This window comes from Mustela nigripes, chromosome 4 (assembly GCF_022355385.1).
Source record: "Mustela nigripes isolate SB6536 chromosome 4, MUSNIG.SB6536, whole genome shotgun sequence".
NCBI lineage: Eukaryota > Metazoa > Chordata > Mammalia > Carnivora > Mustelidae > Mustela > Mustela nigripes.
Genome location: NC_081560.1, coordinates 139,151,468 through 139,175,283, shown reverse-complemented (window position 1 = coordinate 139,175,283; position 23,816 = coordinate 139,151,468). Strand labels below are relative to the sequence as shown.

Genomic DNA, 23,816 nt, shown 5'->3' with positions numbered 1-23,816 from the left:
CCTAAAAATTTACCTCAGAGAAAAGGAAATGTATATTCAAAAAACTCCTTATACAGTAACATACAGACCAGATGTACATGTAATAGTCACAAACTGAAAACAATCCAAATATCCATGAACAGGTAAATGGATAAACAAATTATGAAACAATGGAATACTTGTTAGAAATAAATTGCTAACACACAATTACATGGATGAATCTCAAAATCATCATGCTGAATGAAGGAAGCTGGCTAAAAGTAAATACCGTGATTCCATTTATATGAAACTCTACAAAAGAAAAACTAAACTATAGTGACAGAAAGCACATTTACTGTCACTTGGGGATGGTGGATCAGGCACAGGCAGAAGGGAAGGATTACAAAGGTCATGAACTTTTGGGGGTGATGGATATGTTCATTATATCCACTGTTTTGTGGTTTCATGTTTGTATACATAGGTGACTTTACCAAATTGTACACTTCAAATATGGTTTATTGTGTATCAATTCTTCTTAAGTAAAGCAGAATGTATTTGCCACTTGCACATTTTTTTTCTCACAAATAACCATATTCAAAGAAATCACAGTCTTGTCATCATAGAATGGGCCCTGTTACTCATCCATTCATTCTCAAATAGTTTTTCCATATCTGTTAGTTAGTGTCTGTGGGAAATGCAAATATGAATCTTTTACACTAAGGAAGTATATAATCTGATAAAATAGTTAATTAGGCTTTGGAAATCATCAATAATTATTTTTTAATATTGTTTTCACAAAGATCCTTACCAGAAGCCAATCCCTCCCAATGACTACGTGTCAGCTGCTCCATACAATTCAGAACCTTGCTCCATACGTCGTCAAACACATAAGCAAGGACATCCTCTTTCATGCAGTAAAATGGAGCAATGGGAGGGTATCCTAATTTCTGTTTCTCTGGAGCTGCTTGTAATTTCTTTCCTTGAAACCCCTCTTCCCTGTAACAGAAGCAAATAAGACTTCATGGTTATTCTTTTTTTTTTTTAGATTTCATTTATTTATTTGACAGAGAGAGAGACAGTGAGAGAAGGAACACAAGCGGGGGAGCGGGAAAGGGAGAAGCAGGCTTCCGGCTAAGTAGGGAGCTCAATGCGGGACTTGATCCCAGGACCCCGGGATGCTCGATCCTAGGGCCCTGGGATCACTACCCAAGCCGAAGGCAGACACTTAACAACTGAGCCAATCAGTTGCCCCCAAAATTCATGGTTGTTATTTACTGTGTGTTCACCACTGTCCTTCGTGCTTCTTAAGGAGTGTGGTTTGTGTGCCTTTCACCACCACTGACTCAGCGTAAATATGTTAGCAGATGTGTTAAGCTGCCTTGTAATCTAAGGGAGTTCTCAACAGAGGAGAGTGAATCTCCCTCTTTACTCCCACCTTACCCACTACTCTGCCCCCTGCCAAAAAGAACAAGAAAAAGAAGACTGAGACAGAGTGTATATTTTTTAGCTTTAAATAGATAAACACCATCAACTGAGCAATAAGCTATGACAAGCATACAGAAATAATCTTTTTGTTGTAACTGGATACCATTTAGGTTAATATTAATGTAATATCTAATCATGGGCATATAACTGTGCCACATAATTACTTGAGGCAATGATTCATTGGGGAAATAGTGTACTTTTACTAATCCAAATAAACGTTTGGTAGTTGGCTGGAAAGGAAAGGGGGGGAGCCAAATAGCACAAAAAGCTACTCTGAGGCTCTTCTGGAGACCATGCATCTATCTGTAGGCCAGAAACTCTCAGCCAAGTCTTCTCCATCGTGGAGTCCCAACAGCCCCAGTATTGTGGGGGCAAAACTCTAGCTGACAGATGTACTTACTATGACAGATGTATTATAAATTAAGATAAAGCAAATTCTGGAACAGTTGGATTACAAAGAAATATTTTAAGGCCTCTACAGTGAAAATTATCCCTAGGGTAGCAGAGGTCTCAAGAATTATGGGGCGCCTGGGTGGCTCAGTGGGTTAAGCCGCTGCCTTCGGCTCAGGTCATGATCTCAGGGTCCTGGGATCGAGTCCCGCGTGGGGCTCTCTGCTCAGCGGGGAGCCTGCTTCCTCCTCTCTCTCTCTCTGCCTGCCTCTTTGCCTACTTGTGATCTCTCTGTCAAATAAAAAATAAAATATTTAAAAAAAAAAAAGAATTAAATGGGAAGCTCTAAGCAGGAAAGAAGGATGCTAAGATGTTTGTACAGGGCAACTTAAGACTTTCCCCTCTTCTTTTTCCCAGAAGAGCTGGCCTGGCTTTAAGTTGGGGAGAAGGCTGATTAGTCTTAATTGTATTTAAATTTGTTTCTTTTTATAGGACATAACACTTTCTTATGATGAAAAAAATTCAAATTATACAGAAGGAAATGTATATATGTAGTGAAAAATAAGTTAACATCTCTGTCCCCCAGTCACCATTCCCAGAAGCCAACATTATTTATAGTTTGATCTAGAGAAATAGTTACATTATATACTATGCTGCTCCGCTCTCTTTTACCTAACAATGTAACTGGCCCTTGATCCCTATTAATACAGATCAATATGCCTCTTAAAAAATAGCTGCAGTGGGGGCGCTTGGGTGGCTCAATTAGTTAACTGTCTGCCTTCAGCTGAGGTCATGATCTCAGGGTCCTGGAATCTAGTATCACACTGGGATCCCTGCTCAGCTAGGAGCCTGCTTCTCCCTCTTTCTCTCCCTCTGCCCCTCCCCTCTGCTTGTTCTCTCTCTCCCAAATAAATAAATAAAAACTTAAAAAAAAAAATAGCTGCAGAGTATTCCATTAGTTATACCCCAGCATATCTAACTGGCCAGTTGCTGACCAACCAACCTTTTGTTCTTATAGTCAGTACTGTATTTAATATCCTTGTATGTAGTTCTTTGGCTACATGGGTATTATATCTGTAGGATAAATACCTATAAACAGAATTACTGAGTAAAAGGATATATGCATTCCAATTGAAAAGATATTGCCCACTTTCCTCTAAAGAGGAAAAATCTCCAGTGTTGAAAAAACATGCCTTTTTTTTTTTAATTTCAGCATAACAGTATTCAATATTTTTGCACCACGCCCAGTGCTCCATGCAATCTGTGCCCTCTCTAATACCCACCACCTGGTTCCCCCACCCCCCGACACTTCAGACCCCTCAGATTGTTTTTCAGAGTCCATAGTCTCTCATGGTTCACCTCCCCTTCCAATTTCCCCCAACTCCCTTCTCCTCTCTAACCAAATATACCTTTTTTTTCCCATTCAAGTAATTATCAAACTTCTTTATTTTTTTTCTCTGCCAGTCTGACAGGTAAAATAGTATCTCATTATAGTTTTAATTTGCATTGCTGGTTGCAAATGAGATTGAATTTTATTTCCTTTATTTAAAATCCATTTTCTTGGGTGCCTGGGTGGCTCAGTCAGTTGAGCATCCAACTCTTGGTTTCAGATTAGGTCATGACCTCAGGCTTGTGGGATTAAAGCTCATGTAGGACTCCATGCTCAATGCAGAGTCTGCTTGTCCCTTTCCCTCTGCTCCTCCTCCCACTTGCACACTCTCAAATAAATAAAATCTTAAAAAAATAATAAAATCCATTTTCTTTTTATGTGACCCATTCATTTTTTAAAAAGATTTTATTTTATTTATTTGACAGAGAGAGATAGCAAAAGAAGGAACACAAGCAGGGGAAACAGGAGGAGGAGAAGCAGGTTTTCTGCAGAGCGAGGAGCCCAACACGGGGCTTGATTCCAGGTGCCTGGGATCATGACCTGAGTTGAAGGCAGAAACTTAATGACTGAGCCATACAGGTGCCCCAAACCATTCATATTCTTTATCTGTTTTGTCCTTGATATTTTCCTTGTTGATGACCATATTAAGGAAATTAAGTCTTTGTGCATGTATAAACTGCAAATATTTTGCCAGTTTGTCATTTGTCTTTTGAATTCATGAGGTTTTTATGTAGAAATTGTATTTTATGTAGTTTTTAAGAATTTCTTAAATGACTTGTAGATTTTGTGTTATGATTAGTTAGAAAGGCCTTCCCTATTCCCAAATTATTTTTTTTAAAAACAATCTTTCATATTTTATTCTTCTAAATTTATATGATTTCATTTGCCACATTTAAATTTTTTATATATGTGCAATTTATTTTATTTGAAGAATAAGTTAGGAGCCTTACTTTTTTAGATGATTTTTTTCTATGTTGCATCAAAATCATTTGCTGACATTATTATATATCCTGATTTTGTATAGGTGTTTTGGTTTATTTCTGGGCACTTAATCGTTTCAATCAGAAACATTCTAAAGGTTCAACTACTCTGTCATTTTTAATCAATATCTCAGTGGTATTCTAAAGGGAAGGCTGCCTTTCTAAAAGTCTTCTATGTTAGGGCACCTGGGTGGCTCAGTCAGTTGGTTAAGTATCTGACTCTTGGTTTTGGCTCAGGTCATAAATTCAGGGTTGTGGGATCAAGTCCTGCACTGGGTTCCATGCTCAGCAAAGAGTCTGCTTGAGATTCTCTCCCACCCATTTCCTCTCCTTCTGTCCCTTCCCCTACTCATGCATTCACACTTTCTTTCTCTCTCTCTCTCAAATAAACATATTCTTAAAAAAAAAAAAATCTTCCTGTGTTACCTGAAAATTAACTTTTATTTATCAGAAAAAGGGAAAGAAATGCCCTTGGGACACCTATGATGCATTTAAATCACATTTTAAATTAGTTAAATCAACTTTTTTTTTAATATATGTTAAACCAAGGGAGAAGACCTTTGCTTTGAGGAAAAGAAAGAGAAATTAGAGATAATTTGAGCTAAGCCAGATGAAATGAAGGTAAAGGGGACAGTCTCTAGAAAACCGTAAGTACATAGTTACTATTCTCTTGCAACAGTGAGTTTGCTCAGTGGTGTTATATATATAAATCTGGGTTATGTTTAGCTGACACTAGAATTGTTTACAGGGAGCAGGAGAGTAAGCATGGCTCAGCGGGAAATAGGTAGAAGTCCAGAATCATGTGACACAGTAGAAACTAGATCTAATTATAGCCTCATTGCCTAAAATGAAATTCTCACTTCTATATGTGTTGCTCTGACTATAAATTCTGGAACTTTTGAATGCTTAGAGGAATAGCTTAAGGGGTTACTGTTTGAGAAAGGAAGCATAGAATAAAGAAGAGAGCACTGGATTTAGTATAAGATGAATAAAGTTTTAGGTTTTAGCTTTACCTCAGACAAATCATTTAACCACTCTGATTCTCATCTATCCTATAAATAATATCTATGTCACAGGACTATTGCCAGACTATAGTAAGAATGGATATAAATAAACATTATTAATTGTAAAGTCTGTGCTAAGTTAAGGTTTTATATAAACTATATATATCTTTCAAACATGATTTATGTAAACAAAGTTCACACCTCTTCAACTAGGTTCTTTTGAAGAGTTTCAGAGTTTCTATGAGTTAACTGGTCATGATTTACAAAAGGTAAAATCAAACGATGAGAAGAAAAAAAATTAACTCATTTTAAATGTTTAATCTCAGAAAGAGGCAAATGACATGTGCAGGAAGAAAATACAGAAGGAAGTCTGGTACAAAGAAGCAACAGGAATTTGTATCAATTTAGCACATGAATTCTGGATACCTGAGAAGTGACAGGAAATAAATAATCAAGTGACATAAATCTAATTATAGGTAATATTGGCAGTATACTTTAGAAAAAATAGATATTAATAAACAAAATAGGAGGGGAGTAAATAGCTTTAAAGCCATAATACTCACATATCAGTGTGGTCGAAGGCTAAGTATTCCTCTATTATTCCTTCAGAAAAGATTACACAGTCTTCCTCTTCTCTCTCCATAGAATACAAACTAGGGGATTTGGCAATGGAAGATGCTTTATGAGCATAAGAAGATGAAAAATGTAATTTCTTTCCCCTAATACCAAATCTGGGAGAGGAAAAAACAAATATCAATTATGGACAACATCAATAGTTCTTAGAGCATCTCAGTCATACAGGTTTCAGCTCAAAATCCTGAAGAAAATGAAAACATTAATTTGAAAAGATATATGCACTCCAATGTTTACTGCAGCATTATTTACAATAGCCAAAATATTGAAACAAACTGAAGTATCCACAGATAGATGAATGGATAAAGAAGATGTGGTGTACACACACAGTGGAATATTACCATAAAAAGACTGAAACTTGCCATTTGCTACAACATGGATGGAAGTAGGGGATATAATCTTAAGTGAAATAAGTCAGACAGGAAAAGACAAATACCATATGATTTCACTTAAATGTAAAATCTAAAAACCAAGACAAATGAACAAACCAAACAAAACAGAAACAGACATAAATACACAGGACAAACTGGTGGTTGCTCAAGTGAATGGGATTGGCCAAAATAGGTAAAAGGTATTAAGAAGTATAGACTGCCAGGGTGCCTCGGTGGCTCAGTGGGTTAAGCCTCTGCCTTCAGCTCAGGTCATGATCTCAGGGTCCTGGAATCAAGCCCCCCATCAGGCTCTCTGCTCAGTGGAGAGCCTGCTTCCCCCACCCCCACCTGCCTCTCTGCCTACTTGTGATCTCTCTTTCTGTGTCAAATAAATAAATGAAATCTTTTCAAAAATAAAAAGTAAAAAGTCAATGAAAAATTAAGAATATTTATTAAGAATTACAACTTTCAGGTACCTCCAGAGGTTATATGCTTATTTCAGTAACTCCATCATAGTCAAAATGCGTATTCCTTAAGGACAGGATTTCCTTCGGAGAAAGCCAGTCAAATCTGAGCAATTGTTTTTTTAAAATGGCTCTGTTTAACCAAATATTAGATTTAACCAATGTATATTTTGTGTTATTCTTCACACTTTTTTGTACCTTAGGTATTTTTTAATGGAAAAAAAAAAGAATAAACCCAAGGCAATTTTCAGCAAGGCTAGTGGGAAAATCTTATTAAAAGACATTTTGGAAATATGTATTAGCAGCTTTAAAATAAACATACCTGTTGATTCCATCATTCAGTTATTTTCTCTGTAGGGATTTCCTTCAAGGATATGACCTACAAGATTTGGCTATAAAAATTATCATTATAGAATTGTTTATAATTACAAAAAATACCAAGTGTTCCAAAATACACAGTTGGGGATTGGTTGTTTAAATAATGAAATAGTCATGCAATGGAACATTATGAGGTCATTAAATTAATGTTGTGGGAGAAAATGGAAGATGTCCACAATAAAATGATAAGTATAAAAAAGATTATAAATACGTAGTTTCATAAAACTCTACACATATGTGGCAGAGAAGGGTAGGTGCTTCCCAATATCCATTCTTTCCTAGTAAATAATGCCAACTTAATTCAGAAGAGCAATACATCCATCTCAAAGACTGCATTTCCCATTACCATGTAGTCAATGTAACTTATGAGATATGAGCAGAACTGTTTTGTGGGATGCTGGGAAGGCTGTTTAAAGAAAAATGGCTTGGCTATAAGAAGTGCCCTTTTGCCCTTCTGCCTTTCCTTTCTGCTATCTGGGAAGTGAATGTCATGTTTGGAACTCTATCAGCCATCTTGGACCATGATTCTTCATATGTTAGAGAAAAACATCCTGATTTAGTATGGTATAGCAAAAAGATGAAAAGAGTCTAGGACCCTGAAAACACCATGCCACCACTGTACTACCTTTAGATACTATTCCTCCAGACTTCTTTTAAAACAGAAGCAATCTAGGGGTGCCTGGGTGGCTCAATCAGTTAAGTGTCTGCATTCAGCTCAGGTCGTGATCCTGGGGTCCTGAGATCAAGTCCTACATCAGGCTTTCTGCTCAGCATGGAGTCTGCTTCTCCTTCTCCCTCTGCCCCTCCCCCTGCTCATGCTTGCTCTCTCTCTCTCTCTCAAATAAATAAGTAAAACCTTTTTTAAAAAATAAAAATAAAACAAAAACTTATATAAGCTATAAAATAAAGTGTACGGTATATAGGAAGTGACTGGAAATGTACGGCTAGACTGTGTAGAAATTTGAGTATTAACTTGGGCTAATTGTTAGCAATAAAAAGTACAGTTTTTAAGAAGAGGAATGACAAGAGTCTTGCTTTAGATGACTGCATGGTGGGGCCCCTGGATGGCTTAACTGGTTAAGCGTCTGACTCTTGATTTTGGTTCAGGCCATGATCTTAGGGTCATAAGATCACCTGCGTAGGAACCTGCTTAAGATTTTCTTTCTCCCTCTCTGCCCCTCCCCCACCCTGCCCCCTGCTCACTCGTTTGCTCTCTCTTTAAAAAAAAAAATATTGTTGTGGTGGTGATGAAGAAGATAATGCACATCTGACTCTTGGTTTTGGCTTAGGTCATATGGTCTTATGAGTCCTGAGATTGAGTCCCATGTTGAGCTCTGCGCTCAGTGGGGGAATCTTCTTGAAGATTCTCTCCCTCTGCCCCTTCCCCAGCTCCTGCACATACATGTGTGCACTCTCTCACTCTCTCTCTCTCATAAATAAATAAATATTAAAAAAAAAAAAAAGATAATGTGGTTAAGGAGACTAGTGCAAAAGATAAAACAAGAGCAGACAGGCTGGTGAGTGTCTGCACCACAGCAGGAGGCACCCTGTATTTGGGGATAGAGAGATGGTTAAGAGGTGAGAAACAGTTTGGAGAACCAACACATGTAAATCGGTGGGTATTACTGTTTACAAAAAAGTCTCAAATTTGAAACTTAATGTTTTTTAAGTCTCTGTTCTGAAATTCTAAACAGGGATTCTCAAATCCAGCTTACAGATTCATGCCAATTCATGACAACATTTTTACTGATCTACACCAAAAGGAGGAAAATAAGAACAGTGCCCAGGAAGACTGCCAAATTTCCTTTCTTGAAAAGGATTGTTCTTATTTTGAGATTATGTACTTCATGCTTTTTTGTGTGTTAATACGTCTTTTCTTTTATAAAATAGTGATGTTAATTTTTGCTTTTTTTTTTTACCACAACAAACAAAAGCTGTCATGTCAAATGCTAGATACCCAGTATTCCATATGTTATTGTGCTATTGTGTCATTACATTTGTATTATTAACCAATCATTTCTTTAATCTGTGGTAACTTTTTAAAAAGATTTTTAAAAAATTTCTTTATTTGACAGAGAGAGAGAGCACAAGTAGGCAGAGAGGCAGGCAAGGGAGATGGAGAAGCAGGCTCTCTGCTGAGCAGGGAGCCCAACGCAGGGCTTGATCCTACTAACAGAATTTTTTTAAAAAATTAAAGATTTTGTTTTGGAGACAGAGAGCATGAGCAGAGGGAGAATCGGAGGAGAGGGATAACCAGACTGCACTGAGCATGGACTGGATATGGGGCTCGAACTTAGGACCCTGAGATCATGACCTGAGCTGAAACCAACTGAGCCACCCAGGTGCCCCTTGGTTTTATTTTTAAGTAAACTCTACAGTCAACATGGGGCTTGAAATCACAACCCCTTGTTCCCACCCTGGGATCAAGAGTTACATGCTCTATCAACTGAGCCAGCCGGGACCCAACGATTTTTTTTTTTAAAGTAATCTCTACATCCAATGTGGGATTATATATAATTTTCTTAGTAAAAAAAATAACAGTGGTATTGCCTAATCATGTATTGCTCTGGTAGTAATATTTAATTTGAGATGTTTTCTTGTGAGAGGAAAAAAATCATGGCATTTTATTCTTCTCCCACATGCATGGAGGATAAAATGACTTTGCTAGGGGTTTTTTTTGTTTTGTTTTTAAGATTTTATTTATTTATTTGCCAGAGAGAGAGAGAGAGAGAGAACACAGGCAGGCAGAGTGGCAGCAGAGGCAGAGGGAGAAGCAGGCTCCCCACTGAGCAACTAGCCCGATGTGGGACTTGAGCCAAAGGCAGCCGCTGAACCAACTGAGCCACCCAGGCGTCCCAGACTTTGCTAGGTTTTTTAAACAGAGTTTAATTTGGAGCCAGTCCTCCCAGGTATAGTAAGCCTTCATGGAGGTAATCATTGCAAGACCCTCAAATGTAGTTGAAAGGAACATGTGGCCAAGGGTACCTTCCTGACCAGGATCTGAAAAGTATAATTAGCCACTCTTAACTCCATTTCAGATTAACCTTATTATCCAGTGGACCTCAAGAAAGGATTGAAGTAGGGGAAATTTACATGAAGGAGTGATTTCATGATGCCAAAAGGAAGAAAACATAACTTAGTATATTAGAAAGGAAATAAGACTGGATGAACTTCCAGTATAACTGAAGTACCTCCATGGCTTTGGAGAGCTTCAGAGAACTCTTTATGTATAAATAAATAAATAAATAAATAAATAAATAAATAAATCTGATTTGTAATGAGCTTAACTGCCCCTTCCATTTAGGATAGTTGTAAAAAAGAAATCAAAGAAAATGAAAACAAAGGCTATAATTTATAATGAGCGATACAAGGGAGGTAGGCATAGGACCAATAGCAGCCATCCCATACCACCTTAATGATTTTTGTAAATTGTGGTAAAAAATATAACATTAAAATTTCCATCATAACCATGTTTTTCTTTTTAAAGAATTAATTTATTTATTTGTCAGAGAGAAAAGAGCAGGAACATAAGCACGGGGAGTGGGAAAGGGAGTAGCAGGCTTCCCACGGAGCAGGGAGCCCAATGTGGGGCTCGATCCCAGATCCCTGAGATCACGACCTGAGCCAAGGCAGACACTTAATGACTGAGCCACCCAGGCACCCCCATCATAACCACTTTAAACTGTACAGTTCAGTAGTGTTAAGTATATTCACATTATTATTGTGTAGCAGAGATTTCAAGAACTTTTTCATCTTGAAAAACTGAAACTCTAATCCCCATTAAATACTAATCCCCTCCTCTGCTCCTGGCAATTACCTTTCTACTTTCTATGCTTCTGGCTATGCTAGATACATTATGTGAGTGGAATCATACTGTATTTATCCTTTTGTGACTAGCTTTTTTCACTTTGCATATGTCTTTGAGTTTCATCCATGTTGTAGCATGTAAAAGGATTTCCTTCCTTTTATAGTGACATATTATTTTATTGCACATAAATATCACATTTTCTTTAGCCATTCATCTGCTGATAGACATTTGGGTTGCTTCCAGATATTTTGTCAATTGTGAATAATGCTGCAGTGAACATGGTTGTACAAATACCTCTTTCAGATCCTGCTTTCATTTTTTTCCCCCCTTTGGATACATATAGCTGGGAGTGGGATTGCTGGATCATATGATAATTCTATTTTTAATTTTTTAAGCAACTTCCATACTGTTTTTCACAATGGCTACACCATTTTATATTTCCACTAAAAGTGCACAAAGGTTCCAATTTCTCTGTATCTTTGCCAATACTTTTTATTTTCTATTCTGTTAACAGTGGCCATCCTGATGGGTGTGAGGTGATATCTCATTGTGGTTTTGATTTGCACTTTTCTTATGATTAGTGATGTTGAGCATCTTTTCATATGCTTGTTGGCCACGTATGTATCTTCTTTGGGGAATTGTGTAGTCTAGTCCTTTGTTCATTTTTAAGTTGGGTTATTTTATTGTTGTTAAGTTGCAGAAGTTCTCTTTATATCCTGGATGTTAAGCCCTTATCAGATATGTGACTTGTAAATAGTCACTTCCATTACATAGGTTGCCTCTTCACTGGATTGACTGGTTTTTTTGATGCTCAGAAATTTTTAAGTTTGATGTAGTCCAATTTACTTATTTTTGCTCTTGTCATCTATGCTTTTTTTAAATCATTGCCAAATCCAATAGCCTAAAGCTTTTCCCTTGTGTTTTATTCTAGGAGTTATATAGTCTTAGGTCTTACATTTAGGTCTTTAATCTGCTCGGAGTTAATTTCTATATGTGGTGCAAGGTAAGGTTCCAAATTCATTCTTTTGTATCTGGGTACCTAGTTTTCCCAGCACCATTTGTTAAAGTGTCATTTCTCCATTGTGTAGTCTCTGCACACTTACTGAAAGTCATTTAGCCATTTATACAAAGGTTTTCTACTCTGTGCTCTCTATTCTTTTAGTGATTTTCAAGGATTACAGTTCTGCATATAGTCATACTTTTTAATATCTTGGTAGGTATTATAGTTAGCTCATTTTTGCTGAGGTATATATTTAAAATAAAGGTAGACAGATCCTTATGCTACCTTGAAACAGTAATGAGCATTTTTTTTTTCAAGTAGAAATGCCCTTAAACTCATATTCTCATGGTCCTTTTTTGTCTGTGTTTTCTCCTTATGCTACCGCCATCTTCTATTATTTTATGCTTCTGAAATTCCATTTTGACCTAGGCACCAATTTTTTTTTTGATTGATAACATTGTTTTGCAACTATAATATCAATGTATACATTAATTCATTTTTAAATCATTTGGTATCATTTTTATGCTTTCATTTAGTAAAAAAAACACTGAATGCTAACCATGTTGTAATCACTGTGCTAGGTGTTAAGAAATACAAAGAAGAAAATACTGTATTTCTGTCTTTTTTTTTTATTGTACCACTTTTCTCTGGCCAAATAACTCAAGAATAGAAACTGGACCAAATACCTAGTTTAGTGCATTTGACACCTTAAAGAAAGCCAATGTGAGAGAATTAGTGAATGAGAGAGAGAATGACAGGAAGATAGTGAGAGATGTAGGCTTAAGTCAGCTTATGATATAAATTTTTATTTTTATCTTAAATTCAGTGTGAAGTTCTTGAAGATTTTTAAGTGCGAGACAGAAAGTATCAACCCTTAATTTTAAAAGGAAAATCAGATATAATGTTGAGTGGCAAGAATGGATATAATTTGAAATATGTTTTTAAAATTTTTTATCTTTTATAAACATATATTTTTATCCCCAGGGGTACAGGTCTGTGAATCACCAGGTTTACACACTTCACAGCACTCACCAAAGCTGAAATATTATTTTTATAGAAAGTCTCAGTCATTTATAAACCTTATTTTGTGGCAAATTGATTTGTTAAACTGCAAAAAATCAAAATGACATATTTTTCCATACCTCTTACAGCAAAAAGTAATAAAACAGCAGCAGCACCAAGTTACAGATTTCACTACCCAAATTTTGTTCTCAAATACTCTTAGCCTCTCAACAGAAGTAGGTCTCCTTACATTTCAGCTGATTTTAGGTCTTGGAGAAAAAATTAAATATAGGTCTGGAACATCCTGCTGTAACCAGAAAGCAAGGATACCGTCAAGACAAAAACAAAAGAACTAGCTTGACATGGCCAAGTTGTAACAATCTGAGCATCAATAGTAATTTTGATTAATTAAAATATATATTTTTCACTGATCTGAGTTCAAACTGGTATTCAAGAAAAATATCAAGTATGGACAAAGTAGTGGTTACATGAAAGTAAATATCATGGATTATGTTTGTTATTGCTTTCCATAAGCAGTAGTATGCTAATGAAGCTGGATAATTTGTTTCATCTAGGTATATGTCTGTGTATGAAGTATAGATAGATGTTTATCTGTATAGTAAATGAAAGTAATAATTGAAAACTGTAAGCAGATAGTCCAGAAAAGCAAATCCAAAAATAAGAAGAGCTACTCAGTAGTGGGGTAGCAAGTAGAAAGGAAAGAAAGGAAGCCTGCAGTATGTTGCTGAATGATTTAGTGAGATATCCTAAAAAAAGAGGGACTAATTGCTCAGGCTTGATTACTTATTTCCTTGGAGATGAGTGTCCAAATGGAACTACTACTTATAAAATAATAAGGCATATATAAATATTATGCTAACAGGTAAATATATTAATGACATGACATGAATTATATAATTTTGGTCAGTAAGAAAGAATATATCATTTCTGTGGAAGACATTGCTTGGTAAAAAACTGGGTAAGTTATATAAAAAGAGTAAACTTAAAAAGGCTTATTGATGTAATGCATGAGGTTTAAATTTAAAAAGAAAGCTCAGTCTAGTGACAAGAAACTTGAATTTAAATCCCTTGAGAAAAGTAAACAAATCCCATTATCTGACTATTTAGTTGATAACCCAGGTCCTATAACCATAACTGGCCTAATGCAGTAATGTTTTACTTTGTGGTCTTTTGAAAAGTCTACAAGTCCAAAAAAAACGCATCAAAACTACTGCTACTAAAACTCTTAGCAGATGATTCAAATAAGTAAAACTACAGTTTGGTAAAAAAAAAAAAAAAAATTAGGAACAACAACAACAATAAAAGAATTAAAACTATGATACTTTACAATAGATTTAAGGGTAAACATAGGTTTTGAAATAATTCTATTTAGGTTTTTAAAAATATTTAAATTTCAGTTAGTTAACATACAGTGTGATATTAGTTTCAGGAGTATAGTATAGTGATTTAACACTTGCATACATCACCCAGTGCTCATCACAAATGCGCTCCTTAATCCCCATCACCTATTTCACTTATCCCCCCACAACTCCCCTTTGGTAACCATCAGTTTGTTCTTTACAGCTAAGGGACTATTTCCCTTTGTTTTGTTTTGTTTCTTGAAGTCCACATATGAGTTAAATCATATAGTATTTGTCTTTCTCTTAGTTTGCTCAACATTATACTCTCTAGATGCATCCATGGCAAGATTTCGTTCTTTTTTATGGCTGAGTAATATTCCATCTTGTGTGTGTGTGTGTGTGTGTGTGTGTGTGTGTGTGTGTGCGCGCGCACACACACCCCCATCTTCCTTATCAATTCATCAGTTGTTGGACACTTGGGCTGTTTCCATAATGCGGCTATTGTAGATAATGCTGCTATAAACCTCAGGTGCATGTATCCCTCTGAATTAGTGTTTTTTTTTTTACTTTTACTTTTTTATTTTATTTTTTATAAACATATATTTTTATCCTCAGGGGTACAGGTCTATAAACCTGGTGAATTAGTGTTTTTATATTCTTTGGGTAAATACCTAGTAATGTGATTGCTCGATCATAGGATAGTTCCATTTTTAACTTTTTAAGGAACCTGCATACTCTTCCAGGGTGGCTGCTCTAGTTTGCATTCCCACCAACAGTGCAAGAGGGTTCCCCTTTGGGCACCTGGGTAGTTCAGTTGGTTAAGCATGCGCCTTCAACTTGGGCTATGATCCCAGGGTCCTAGGATGGAGCCCCCTGCTCAGCGGGGAGCCTGCTTCTCCTTCTTCCTTTGCACCTCTCACCCACTCATGCTCGCTCTATCTTGCCCTCTCTCTCTCAAATAAATAAATAACTCTTTTAAAAAAGAGGGTTCCCCCTTTCTCCGTATTTCTTACCAATACCCACTGTTTCTTGTATTGTTGATTTTACCCATTCTGATAGCTATGAGGTGATAGTTCATTGTAGTTTTGATTTGTATTTTCCTGATGACCAGTGATGCTGAGCATCTTTTCAGGTGTCTGTTGGCCATTTGCAGGTCTTCTTTGGAAAAATTTGTGCTCATGTCTTCTGCCCATTTCTAAATTGGATCATTAATTTTTGGGATGTTGAGTTTTATAAGTTCTTTATATATTTTTGGACATATCAGATATGTCATTTGCAAATATCTTCTCCCATTCCAAAGGTTACCTTTTAGTTTTTATTGATTGTTTCCTTTGCTGTGCAGAATTTATTTTGATGAAGTCCCAATAGTTTATTTTTGCTTTTGTTTCCCTTGTCTCAGGAGATATATCTAGAAAGAAGTTGTTATAGCTGAGGTCAGAGAGGTTACTACCTGTGTTCTCTTCTAGGATTTTTATGGTTTCAGTTCTCACATTTAGGTCTTTGTTCTATTTTTAAAGATTTTATTTATTTAGGTCTTTGTTCTATTTTTTAAGATTTTATTTATTTATTTGAGAGAGACAGAGTGAGCACGAGCAAAAGGAATGGCAGAGGGAGAAGGATGGGAGAAGCAGAGCCCCGCCAAGCTGGGAGCCCGATGTGGGGCTCAATCCCAGGATTCTGAAATTGACTGGAGCCAAGGGCAGATGCTCAACTGGTGAGCCACCCAGGTGCCCACTTTAATCTATTTTGAATTTATTTTTATGTGTGGTGTAAGAAAGTGGAATAATCCTATTTAGGTTTATTTTGCTGTTGTTTAAAGAGTTTGAGGTATTCAAAAGAATTAGCTGTCCTAAATAATATACTAATTATACATCTTAAGCTAATAAACTAATAGTTTAATTTCTGTAAAGAAATTAAGTTGTAATTAATACTACGTGTTTAAGAAAAAATCGGTTTTTCAAAATTTTTTCAAAATATCTTTTTTTTAAAAGATTTTATTTATTTATTTATTTGTCAGAGAGACAGATCATGTGAGTACAAGCAGGTGAAGCGGCAGGCAGAGGCAGAAGCTCCCCACAGAGCAAGGAGCCTGATTGTGGGACTCAGTCACAGGACCCTGGGATCATTACCTGAGCTGAAGGCAGATGCTTAACGAACTAGCCCTCCAGGCATCCCTCAAAAAATATTTAAAGTGTTTCTCAGACCTCTAAATTTTTTTTAACCCAGTCTATCTACACTTTATTTCAAGAAGGAAGTGCCTGTATTTATAGATAAACATAAATACAGAGATAGAGATGAATCTAAGTAACAAAAATATCCTTAAACCCTAGGGAATGTCTTACTTTTCAAACAAAAAAATTGTACAAGAAAATTCTTATGTGCACAAAAACTATAGTTAATCTTAACAGAATTCTCTGTGCTTTATTAAATACCAACAAGTAAAAAGTTTTTTAATCCCCTAGTATAACTGGCAGAATGTAACACTTACACATTTGGATACATAAATACTCACATATTAGAAATACTCACATAGTAGAATCTCTTTCTTGAGAAAGTATTGCCTCATGTGAAGCTGAAACAACAGAAGGGGATCTAGGATACAGTCCATAACCTTCACTTGGAGTGATTATCTGCCTACCCAGAATCCTTCAAAATGAACAACATAAAGAGACAATTAAGCATCTTTACCTGTCATTCATACAAAATGTAGATATTTTTGGAACAAATTTACTGGCTCTATATAAAAGACTACATACTTAGTCTGATACTGATTAAGAATAATTTTTGGGAGAAAATGTGAATCCACAGAGAGAGGTATAGCTCTCTTCCAAAAAATGGAGATGGAAAAGATAAAGCTAAAGCCTCCCCACCATTGAAAAAATCAAGGAAGCTGAGCAAACATTTGTAATTTTCCCTCTATCCTCTACAATAATCTTCATTAAATCTGCCAAAATGGATGAAAGCCAGGCCAATTTAGTGAAAATTATGAATTATATTCTTAAGAACATGATGCTTTATAAATTTTAAGTATAAATTTTAAGTCATAAGTACAGTAATGTGGTTTCTGAGGAACGTTTCCTAACAGCTTATGTCTGCTTTCAAGTATACATAAGAATTTTCTTGTAGACAACAGTGTAAACAAATACATTTTCTGACCCTCTTGCTCAAAAGAAGAGCTGTTTGGATGGCCACAATACACAGATCTCAGCTACTGGTATAGAAATTGTTTTACTCAGGACAACATAGTGGTAGTTAGGAAAACTCCAAGAAACTTCCATCAACTTGAATTTTCTCTCAACTGAGTCTGTATACCATATGGCCTTATTTAAATTCATTAAAACCAAGCCTATAAAGATTTCAAAATAGCAGCTTTTTTAGATATCTGCTTTCCAAGTTTTAGTTAACCATGATACAAGCCAACCATGGGGCTCTAATACCTGAGGTGAGGAAAGCTACATGTCCATTGTTGGCACTCTTCTTGTAGACTCTTAGTATGCACACTCAACTTCTGCTCATATAAGAGCTCATCAATGGCTGTGAACATTGCCTGGACTTTTTCAGTGGCATTTTGATCAAGTTCCTAGAAGAAAATACCACACCAAAATATTTAGGTAACCTTTTAAAATCATAAAGGTTGAAAGCAATCAAATTTTGTTTTCAATACTTAATCCATTTCAAATACTGTTGAATTTCCATGATAGAAAAGCTATTGAATTTTTGTATTTTATAATATTCAGATTTCCTTTATAGTATTATTCAAAGAAAATTTATAGAAATATTAACTTTTTAAGTAACATTTTCTTCATCATAAAAATATTATGTTTATTGTAATTTTGAAAGATCCAGAAAAGTATGAAGAAAAATTAAAATTACCAGTAGTTCTACCAAATATAATGACTGCTAATTTAAGTATAGTTGCTTGGTTCCAGTATTTTTTTTAGAGATATCTCAGTCAATCCTATAAATTTGACTCTTGAACAACATGGGGCCTGGGGTGCTGACCACCACCTCCCCCCAGATGCACAGTCGAAAATCCATATATAACGTTTGAGTCTCTAAAAACCTAACTACTAAGAGTCTACTGGTGATTGGAAGCTTTCCCAATATCCCATATTTTATCTATGTATTACATACTGTATTCTTATCATAAAGTAAGTTAGAGATTATTGAGAAAATCATAAGAGAAAACACATTTACAGTACTGTACTATTTTGAAAAAAATCCACATAAAAGTGGATCCACACAGTTCAAACCTGTGTTGTTCAAGAGCCAAGTTTAGTCTGTATTCTTCAGTTGACAGTTTAGGTTATGTTCCTGCCCTCTGTAATTCTTTAGCAGCAGCCATAGGGATCTGATCATGTTTTCTGATTCTCTGTTTACCCTCTACTTCATCTGTATTTATGCATCCTTTTATATTCTGGTGGAAGAAAAGTTAAACCTTTTTCAAAAGTATAAGATAAGAAATCTGTATTTTCATTCCAAGAATGAAAATCATCTTCTACCCAATTAAAAAAGGCTTGCTAAACAGATATGAAGGTTAACTTTAAAGACTGTTGACCTTAACAAAAACAAGAGTCAGCTATTTTATCTGCAAAATGAGCTTATTTGGGAATAGCAGAAAAGTGGAATTGGGGACAAGCAAACTTATGGCAAACCACAGGCAAGTCCAGAAAAGAGGAGAGGGGCTTGCTTTTATAGGTGAAAGGAGAAAGCTAAAAAGGTCCATTATGGCTTCTCATTAGTTGAGTGTGGTGGTTTCTCACTAGCTGGGCTCTTGCTGGGTAGGAAGAAATTCTTCCTTCTGTTAGGATATATAAAGTAAGTTTCTTCCTGTTGGGGAATACGAGTTATGGCTTCTTATGGAGGTTGGTAGCGTGTGAGAGATCTCCTTTAGGGCTTCTCAACTCCATGTTTAATGACATTTATTTATTTTCACAGGACTCAAATAATATTCTAAAAATTTCTTACAGTTTTCAAACTCCTGCGGGGGTACAATGGGACTTTACTAGTCTCAGTGAAATTTGTTATTTTTTTCATGGAGGTCAAAGTTCATTGTTATAGATAGAATGGGATGTTGAGAAAGAAGTGACTAGGCACAATCTCCTAACAAGATACCTTTTTTTCTTTTGCATCGCATGCATTTTTTTTTTAAATTTTAACTTCAGTATAGTTAACAATAGTGCCATGTTAGTTTCAGATATACAATACAGTGATTCAACAATTCCATACATCACCCTGTGTTCATCATGACAAGTGCAGTACTTAATCTTCATTATTCTTTCACCCATTCCCCAGCCACCTCCCCTTTGGTAACCATGTTTGTTCTCAATAGTTAAGAGCCCGTTTCTTGACTAATTTATTATTTTTTTCTATTAAATATTTATCTACTTAAATACTATTATTCTTGTTGGTATTTGCCTTTTAATACTTTTCCCATTCCTTTATTTTCAACATTTGGGTATCATTCTGTCTTTGACATGTTTATTTAAATAGCATGTAGCTGGAATTTTAAAATCCAATTTCAGAGACTCTTTTATTACTAGGTGAATTTTATCCACTTTTACTTATTGTAATGTGCAATATTTGAATATTTCTACCATTTGTTTTGTGTTTGTATTTATCCCTCTTTTTCTTGTGTTGTTTATTGTCTTCCTTCTGTTATGCTGATTTCCTTATTTCCCCTATTAATTTGGAAGTTATTCATTATGTTTGTATTCTATTAGTAGTTACACTTAAAATTTTAGCATCCATAATCCTTTATTATTCTAACAAAGTCTGATGTTTTTTAGCATTTTGGTTCTCCACTGAAACAAAGCAAGAACTTTGATCATTTCATAATATATACATATATCAAATCATTATATTGTATATCTAAACTAACATAAAGTTATTGCAATTATATCTCAATTTTTAAAAATTAAATTTAAAAACAAAAATGGGGGGAAGAAGAACACAGATATGAGCCATGTTGTGTGAGGATAGAATCCACAGAATTTGATGACTGTTGTGTGAGGATAGAATCCACAGAATTTGATGACTGATTTGATGAAAGAGATGGTTAATGAAGATGAATCTGAGCCTCTATGCTGCTGATAGAAAGGATAATGCTAAGGATGCTAGGGATGCCTGGGTGGCTCAATCGGTTAAGCCACTGCCTTCGGCTCAGGTAAGATATCCTTAACTGAGAAGATCTCAGTGGTCTTTATACAAAGTAACCAATTGGTACCATATGTTTTTACTCAGCCATAAATATAAATGAAATCTTGCCATCTGCAACAATGGATGGCTCCATGGATGAATCTAGAGAGTATAATGCTAAGTGAAATAAGAGAAAGACAAATACTGTATGATTTCACTCATATGTGGAATTTAAGAGACAAAACAAATTAAGACAGACTAAGAACAGACTCCTAACTATAGAGAACAAACTTATGGTTACCAGAGAGGAAGTGGGTGGGGGCATGGGTGAAATAGGTGAAGCAGATTAAGAGTACACTTACGATGAGCACTGAGTAATGTATAAAATTGCCGAATCACTATACTGTACACATGACACTAATATAACACTGTATGTTAACTATACTGATAAAATACTAATAAAAATAAAAATAAATTAAGTTAAAAAGTGGTATCTGGATATCCTTACCTTGTTCCTGATCTTAAGAGGAAAATATTCAGTTTTTCCCTATTACATACAATGTTAGCTGTAACATTGCACTTTGTCAGGTTGCACTTTGTCAGGTTGCTGAATTTCCTTTTTATTTCTAGTTTCATGAGTTTTGTCATGAATGGATGTTGGAGTTTTGTCAAATGTCATTTCTATGTCTACTGAGATGTCATTTTCTGCCCTTTATTTCATTACAATGATGTATTAAATTAATTTTCTCATATTTAACAAGCTGTGAATTCCTGGAATGAATCCCACTGGGTCAGGATAAATAATCCATTTATGTTGCTAGATTTGGTTTACTAATAATTTAAAGTTTTTTCTCTGATTTAAGAAGGATATTAATTTGTAGTTTTCTTATGATGTCTTTGTCTGATTTGGGTATCAGGCTAATAATAGCCTCATAGAATGAATTAGGAACTGTTCCCTCTTTTCTGAAAGACTGGCAATATTTCTTCTTTAAATATTTAAATAAATTGTAGAAATACAGTTGATTTTTTGTAATTTCTACAATTGATTTTTTATATTGACCTTGAATCTCATGGCCTTGTTAAACTCTATTAGTTCTAATAGTCAAATTTGTTGTTGGATTCTACAGAATTTTTTGCATACAGAGTTCTTGTGATGTCTTTGTCAGGCTTTGGTAGCAAGGTAATATTGGCTTCATGGGATGAATTGGGAAGTATTCCTTCCTCTATTTTCTGAACAAGTTTATGAAAGCTAGTTATTATTTATTCTTTTTTTTAAAGACTATTTATTTATTTGACAGAGATCACAAGTAGGCAGAAAGGAAGGCAGAGAGAGGGGAGAAAATAGGCTCCCTGCTGAGCAGAGGGCCCAGATCGGGGTTCGAACCTGGGACCCTGAGACCATGACCTGAATCGAAGCAGAGGCCTCAACCCACTGAGCTACCCTGGCGCCCCAGTTATTATTTATTCTTTTAAGTCCTAGGTAGAGGGGCACCTGGGTGGCTCAGTGGGTTAAGCCTCTGCCTTCAGCTCAGGTCATGATCTCAGGGTCCTGGGATCCAGGCCAGCATCAGGCTCCCTGCCCAGCGGGGAGCCTGTTTCTCCCCCTCTCTCTGCCTAATTGTGATCTCTCTCTCTCTCTCTCTCTCTCTGTGTCAAATAAATAAATAAATAAATAATCTTTTTTTAAAAAGTAAGTACTTGGTAGAATTGACCAATGAAGCTGTTTATGCCTAGGTTTTTCTTTGTAGGAAGATTTTTTAATTACTAATTTATTTAATTATTATAGATCTATATGTATTTTTTATTTGAGTCAGTTTGGCAATTGTGTCTTCCTCAAAATTTGTCAATTACATCTAAATTATCTAACTTCTTGGCATGAAGTTTCTTATTACATTCCCTTAAGTCCTTTTCATTTCTGAAAAGTCAACAATTATGTCCCACTCATTCTCTTCTAATCTTGTTAATGTGTGTGTGTGTGTGTGTGTGTCTGTGATTTTTTTAAAGATTGATTTATTGATTTGAGAGAGAGAATGAGAAAGGAGAAGGTCAGAGGGAGAAGCAGACTCCCCATGGAGGTGGGAGCCCAATGTGGAACTCGATCCTGGGACTGGATCCTGGGATTCTGGGATCATGACCTGAGCTGAAGGCAGTTGCTTAACCAAGTAAGCCACCCAGGTGCCCTGTTCTTGTTTTTGTTTTTGTTTTTTTCCTTGATTAGACTACCTAAAGACTTGTCAATTTTGTTGAATTTTTCCAAAGTACCAAGTTTTGTCTTTATTGATTTTCTCTATTGTTTTTTTGTTTTGTATTTTGTTAATTTCTAATCTGTATGGTTTCCTTCTGCTTCTTTTTTAGTTTCTACAGGTAGAAGCTCATGTTATTGATCCTTTTTCTGTAGGAATTTTTATCTATTTTTGAAAGTTTATTATTATTAGTTTCAGATGTACAACATGATTCATTATTTGTATATATTGTGAAATGATCACAATAAATCTAGTTAAAATAGGTCACATACAAAGTTACAGAATTTTTTGTCTTGAACTTTTAAGATCTACTCTCTCAGCAACTTTCAAATATGCAATACAGTATTACTAACTATAGTCACCATGCTTCACATTACATTCCCATCACTTATTTGTAACTGGAAGCTTTTAAATATTGACTCCCTTCACCCATTTTGCCGAAACCCCAACTCCCATCTCTGGCCAACACCAATCTGTTTTCTGCATCCATGAGCTTGATTTTTTTCCCCAATAGAATTTAAAGCTATTAATTTTCCTCTAAGTACCACTTGAGCTACATCATACAGATTTTTGATATTTTGTGCTTCCCCTTTCATTCAACTAAAAATATTTTTTTAATTTCCTTTGTAGGTTTCTTCTTCAACCCATTAATTAACTAAAAGAGAATTGAATTTCCAAATATTTGGGGATATCCCAGATTTCTAGGTGATGATTTCTAACTTAATTCTAGCATGTTTGGAGAACATACCTTGTATATTTTTAGTCCTTGTAGAGTTATGAGACATATTTTATATATACAGGATATATATTCTGTTGTCTTTGGTGGAATGTGAGATCAAGTTGGTGAATAGTGTTGTTTGAGTCTTTAGTATGCTTGCTATTATTAGATTATCTCTCTCTCTAGTTGTTCTATCAAGTGTTGGTAGTGTAGGGTATTATTGAAGTCTCTTGCTCTAATTGTTGTGTTGTCTGTTTCTCCTTCACTTTTGTCAAATTTTACTTCATGTGCTTTAAGCCTTGTTAGATATGTAATATTTATTACTTTATTTTTCTAATGAACTGACCTTTTTGTCATTATGAAATATCTTTTTTTTCTAGTAGTAGTCTCTATTTTGTCTGCTTTGAATTTTTATTTCGTGCCCTTTCATGATCTTCTCTATACCTGCATGCTGCTTGAATACATGGAGAGCTTATCAGAGCACTATGACTAT

At 35.4% G+C, this 23,816-nt stretch overlaps 1 protein-coding gene across 5 annotated transcripts in view; it reads right to left on the bottom strand.

The window, feature by feature from the left end:
- FAM149B1 (family with sequence similarity 149 member B1) overlaps positions 1-23,816 on the bottom strand; it is a 74,459-nt gene that overhangs the window by 34,783 nt on the left and 15,860 nt on the right. For 4 of the 5 annotated variants that reach the window (XM_059397735.1, XM_059397736.1, XM_059397738.1 and 1 more), the window contains 4 exons: positions 17,662-17,804; positions 16,754-16,870; positions 5,771-5,938; positions 767-954 (listed from right to left, as the gene is read on the bottom strand). In XM_059397735.1, coding sequence (XP_059253718.1) covers positions 767-954; positions 5,771-5,938; positions 16,754-16,870; positions 17,662-17,804 — 616 coding nt within the window. The remainder of the gene's footprint in view (positions 1-766; positions 955-5,770; positions 5,939-16,753; positions 16,871-17,661; positions 17,805-23,816) is intronic. The other variant, XM_059397737.1, reaches the window with a different exon arrangement.